This window comes from Gossypium raimondii, chromosome 1, assembly GCF_025698545.1.
Source record: "Gossypium raimondii isolate GPD5lz chromosome 1, ASM2569854v1, whole genome shotgun sequence".
NCBI classification, from domain to species: Eukaryota; Viridiplantae; Streptophyta; class Magnoliopsida; order Malvales; family Malvaceae; genus Gossypium; species Gossypium raimondii.
Genome location: NC_068565.1, coordinates 2,588,461 through 2,594,531, shown reverse-complemented (window position 1 = coordinate 2,594,531; position 6,071 = coordinate 2,588,461). Strand labels below are relative to the sequence as shown.

Below are 6,071 nucleotides of genomic sequence, written 5' to 3'. Positions count from 1 at the left end.
TTTGGGGAAAATAAAAAGTTTTGAGGGTTTTTGAGAGTAAAATTTTGAAAAAAAAATTGAATGGAAGAGTAAAATTTTGGTGGGAAATGGATTTTGGGTAGATTGGGGGGTTGGGAGGGGAGGGGAGTAAAAGTTTTGGGGGAAAAGTGGGAAGGAGTAAAAGTTTTGAGGGAAAAGTAAAAAAGTTTGGGAGTTTAGGGTAAAACTATAAAATATTATAGTTTGATATTCGAATTATTCGAATTATTCGAGTTATTCGAATTCGAAAACTCAACTCGATTCGAACTTGAAATTCGAAAAAAAAATTCGAGTTGATTCGAATAACTCGATTAACTCGAATAACTCGATTCGTTTAACTCGAAATTCAAATTTTTTTTCGATTTTTTCGAGTCGAATCGAATTTTGCTCACCCCTAACTGTAGGCATAGTGGGCCTATCTTTAGCAAATTCTTGAACACATACCAAACCATCATGTATGCATCTCCATATTTCTTTTTCATTTCCATTCTTTGAATATGTTTCTGACTCTAAAATCACTTTGTCTACAATGCCACAAATATCGCCTTCCCTCCACAATTTCCATGCCTGAGAATAGAAAAGAAAATTTGTCTAAATTAATACTTAAACTTTTCAGCCTAAATCAACTCAAAATTATAAACACAAAGTCTAAATAAATTTTGATTAGCTCAATTCAACATAAATAAAGATCCAACTGCTCAAAATTTATTGCTTAAGCTTGTTTACCTATGTCTAAATTGAGCTTCATTCTTAGGCTCAACTTAAACTCGATATTGTAGTCAAACTCGAATTTCAATTGAAAATGTTCAATATATATTTAAAGCAAAAAAGAGAGCTTTTACTCAATTCAAGTATTAGGACTCTCCATGTCACCTTTCAAGCTACCCAATTCAAGCATTAAGATTCTCAAGTTCAGCTCATGATCGCTCAACTCAATAGTTACTTAGTAGAGTTCAAGTTTTCTTGATTCGAACCTGAATAGTTTGCAAAAATGGCATCTTACACCCTAATTTGATCTACCAACATGTCTAATTATCTTATAAACTTACATATCCCAAGAGGCTAAGTGCATACTGGTCGTTGCAAAAGCTTGTGTTTCTTCTTCCGCTAACAACCTCTAGCAATAGAACTCCAAAACTGAATACATCTGATTTCTCTGAAAATTGCCCTCGCATTACATACTCAGGAGACATATAACCACTGTATTTTAACAATAAAAACATTAATTACAACCGTGACCTAAACTTGTTCATGAGTCAGTCTAAATTAAAATTAAATAATAAAAGTATAAAATAATATATTCTTTATTATTTTAATTTTTAGAAATGGTAAAATGAGTTCATTGATCAAACTAAGCCAAACTAAGTTTAGGTCTACGCATGTAATCTTTTTAAGCATCGGACCTGATCCATCAATAGATATATCTATACCATATTTTATCAAAAAAAAAAGAGAATAAAATTAAATGATAGGGAAAAAGTTCCAACTTACTAAGTTCCAACAACCCTTTTAGTGTTAGCTTGATTTTGATTGCCTCCGAAAATCCTAGCCATCCCAAAATCTGAAATTTTTGGGTTTAATTCTTCATCGAGTAAAATATTACTTGCTTTTAGATCTCTATGTATAATCTTTAGTCTTGAATCTCTATGTAGATAAAGCAATCCTCGACTAATCCCTTCAATAATGTTGAATCGTTTTCTCCAATCCAAAACATCTTGTTTAGCTGGATCTATGACAAATCTTAAACAATTAGACCTCAAGATTTATAGTTAATTTCTATAATAGTGGATCTAAACTACAATCATTGTTGTATTGTCTACCATATTGTATTAATTGTGATTGTAGACAGAATTGATGTTATGTCAATCAATTGAAATAAATGTTGAACAATGAAGAGAGTCAAAATATTACGTTGCTGCCATTCAAATCTCAGAATATAATTACATCAGACATGTCTATAGACCAAGCCATAACCTATTTTTCATATCCTCTTACACAAGTTTGCACAAAATCAACTAGGCGACCAATTTTATTGCTTAAAAAAAAAAAAAACTTAGAATCATACTTCTATATTTTATAATTACTAACTTCTAGTGTGACATATGTGTGATTTTAATATTTAATTAATTTTTAAATATTGAATTTTAAAGGTAAGCTATAAAATTGTCATTCAACTATTAGTGTGTTTTTGTTTAATGTTATCGAAATTTAATATTTTGGTCACTCTTGTGTTAAATCACTAATAGTGACTTTTTTCTTTTGGCATAATAACAATTTTAATTCTTCAATATTTATAGAATCTATCAATTTAGTCCTAAATTTAAAAAAATTGAACAATTTAACCCTTAACTTTACACATTTTGTTAATTTAGTCTTGATTCTTAAAAATTAAAAACTTTAAAAATTAAAAAATAGAAGTTTATTTTTCGATAAAAATACATAATATTTTCCTTACATAATATTACTTTTTCAATGGGAAATTATGTTTCTTTATTTTTGAAAACTTTTCAAGAAAATTATATCCAAGATCTAACCTATATGGATTGCACCTGCCAAATCAAATGAGTAGGACTTATCGGATTAGGTAAATGGGGTAGTCAAGGCCAAGTTTAAGTTGTAATGAGAACGAAAACAATATTAATGGTTATTAGATCGAGTGATAAAGAATTCAATTCGCCTTAAGCAACAATACAAGTTCAAGTCTTGTGGAAGAAAAAAATAATTCTAGGAAAGTTTTGACCATTGTTTAGGGTCCATCATAACTATTGAATAGCGAAAATCACAAAAAATAAAAAGGTAAAAAAGGATTGGAATAAGTTACTAACCAAAGAGAAGAGCGTCCAAACTTTTGTTGGGCATATATTCGTAGGCGAGCATCTTCTCTTCTCCTTCAACACAACAGCCAAGCAGTCTTACCAGATTTCGATGTTGAAGCTTAGAGATCACCACCACTTCATTCATAAATTCTTCCAATCCTTGCCCCGAAGCTTTCGACAATCTCTTCACTGCTATTTCTTTTCCATCATCTAATGTTCCCTGCAAAAAAATTTCAACTCGCAAGACTTGATAGAAAAAAGGAAAATGTCTTTTCATTGACACTGAATTTGCTGAAAATCGCCATTATATATTACCCTGTAAACTGGACCGAAACCACCCTGCCCTAGCATTTTTGCGTGATTGAAGTTATTTGTCGCGGTGGCAAGTTCTTCGAAATTGAATAGTGGCAACTGCTGGAGTTTAACTCCAATTGAATTTTCTCTTATATTTTCACTACAAAATTTGATGTGTTTTCTCTTTTTATTTCTTCCTGAGATAAGATCAAGATAGTTAGTACCGTATTGGTAGACATATTATTTTTGTCTTGACAATAATATATAAAGATACCAGTATGTATCAATATCAGCATATTTTAATGTAAGTTTTAAATTTATCGATATTTGTAAATATTTTTCACACATAAATTTATATTCTAATTTTTAATTTTTTAATAAATTATATATAAGTTTAAATATTTTTCATATATTACGTTTATGTTTAAGCATCCTACACCGTAAGAAGAGTGCAGAAATTGTGATAACTCCTATGCCCGCAATTACTGTTGTAATGACAATGACCTTACTACTTTTCCCTTTATCTGCAAATAGAAAAACTTGGTTAATAACTTCAACACTCAAAAAGCAGATATTAACGCAATTTATCAAACACATGGTCGACACTAAGAAAATTTACCCAGTTCCGAAGCTGGCAGACGAATGTAAAGATCGACTCCGCGACTGGATTCCTTGACATCAATCAAATCTCCACTCCACATCATGCAACCAATGCCAGCATCATACGCATAAGCCACGCACGAACAATTCTTCAAGCATTGATCTTTGCATTCGCCGTTAACTATTGATGACCGGTCTGGAAATGCGGGCACATTCATCATCTTCATCTCCAAAAACCCATCATCACCTTTGCCTGCTCCACTCCCATTGTTGTTATCCCTTTGGCACTGCAAAGGGGTAGTCCTAAAACACCCACTACTCCAATTACCTCTACTCCATTCCTCTGCATTCCTAGGCTTAAACCCCTTTAAGCAACTGCAAATGGGTCGTTTCTTTGAATTGCACATCCCAAATTCCCCACACTTCCCATAAACATCACAATCTGTATGATAAATAGAGTAACTCTTTATCCAGTTCCCTTTCTCCGCATCCCATCTCCGTTCACTGAATTTTCCTTGAGAATCTAATTCACAGTATGTCAACATAGAGTGATTAGAATCTTCATAACCTATAAAAAACGTTTGTTGTCGATTATCTGCAACAACAGAAAACCAAGAGAAAGCGACGGTCGGAAGTATTAAGCCAATAAACATATTTCCATTCCATGGACCACTACGAAAATAGAGCTGGTTATTGTTCCAAATGACAAACTCTGGGACATTGAACGGTTCAATACCAAAAGAAAAGTTACCATCAGATGGATCATCATGGCTTTTCCATGATTTGATCTCCACTTTTCGACCCTTTTTAACATCAGTGCTGATCTCCATACTTTCAATGAAGGCATTAGAAGGGTGTTGAAAACTCTCCCATAAGCTGCTTCCTGCATCGTCACCATTACTGAGGACGAGGTTTCCTAAGTCTGAAAGGTGGGCAGTCGTTACATTAGGAGCTGTATTGGTAACATTTGATGACCAGAGAGTCTCAGTTTTGCCATTCAAAACAACAAGGTTGCCATCATCTGATATGTTGAGAATCCCAGAAGAGTCTTTGAGAGGCCTGTTTCTATTTGCCACCCATACAACAGTTTGTACGGGGATTTGATGGTACAATATCCCTACATAACGATTGCTGGAGTTAGCCAAGCTGAAGAATCCCAATCGGAAAGTACCATTCTGGGAGATTATAAATTCAGGGTCTTTGATGGATTTTGATGGTGTTATGGTGTCTAAAGCAGTGGCAAATAGCAAGTAAAAGCAAGATATTAAAGATAGTAAAACAGAGCAGCTAATAGTTTTTAAAAACAATTTTAAAAACACCTCTTTATTTTTTATTCTTACTTTTCATTGCAGCAATTTTAAAAACAATTAAAGATTAAAGTGAAAAAGTAATACTTTAAAAATTATCAAATTGTATTAACTTACCTCTTATTGTAAGTTGTATTTTTTCAATATTGAAATTTTAAATTTCAATACCTCAAAATTAATTAAATAAGTTATTTAAAATTTTTAAAGTATTATTTTAGTTTCTACTACTTTTTACTTTAGTCCTTAATAATTTTACCCCAATCAATACTTAGAAAATATGTTTTTAAATGATCAAAATGAAAGCGATTTAGAATTTAAGTGATCAAAATAAAAAATGAATATGATATAGTATGTACAGTTAACCACCGTTAAAAATTTAATAATTTAGTGACTAAAATAAACCACCTAAAAATTGAATAACGGAATTATAAAAATTTCATTTTGAATGAGCAAATTGAATCATTAGATAATTTTTCGTAATTAATTTAGTAATTAAAACTATTGATAAAATTTATGTGAGGTTAGAACTTCCAGAAGTTACAGACGAAGACGAGATTTAAATAACTTTGACTAATATAGGTAGCTTTTGTAAAACCGATGAATTTAGAATAACTTTGACTAATGAAGCACATTCCTTTTTTTTTCAAAATTATTTTCTGGATTATTCTTTCAGCATTGATCGAGTCTTGTTAAGGAAAAAAAAAGTCTCTTACCAATTACAATATACTTTATGTCATAAGTTAGTGCTTTTCTTTGCCTAACATTTTTTAAAATTATATTTAAAATCTAATAGTTCTCGAAAAACTTGGCCTCTCCTTTAAAGTTGAACTTAATTTAACTTTAAATTTAATTGAGGTTCAATATAATTATCGAATACTGAAAAATTAGAATAAGTTAATAATCAAAGAAACGCGTCCAAACTTTTGTTAGACATGTACTCAAAGACCAGCATCTTCTCTTCACCGTCAACACAGCACCCAAATAATCTAACCAGATTTGGATGTCGGAGCTTTGAAATCACCACCACTTCATTCAT

The 6,071-nt window shown here is 31.4% G+C and overlaps 1 protein-coding gene across 1 annotated transcript; it reads right to left on the bottom strand.

Annotated features, from left to right (window-relative positions):
- Nucleotides 1–9: 9 nt before the first annotated feature.
- LOC128032001 (G-type lectin S-receptor-like serine/threonine-protein kinase At1g11330) lies at nucleotides 10–6,071 on the bottom strand. The gene is made up of 8 exons (XM_052628488.1): nucleotides 5,974–6,071; nucleotides 3,748–5,015; nucleotides 3,545–3,652; nucleotides 3,150–3,325; nucleotides 2,844–3,054; nucleotides 1,510–1,747; nucleotides 1,068–1,218; nucleotides 10–585 (listed from the first exon to the last, which is right to left on the bottom strand). The coding sequence occupies exons 1-8, from the start codon at nucleotides 6,069–6,071 to the stop codon at nucleotides 271–273; spliced, it is 2,565 nt and encodes an 854-aa protein (XP_052484448.1). The 3' UTR covers nucleotides 10–270.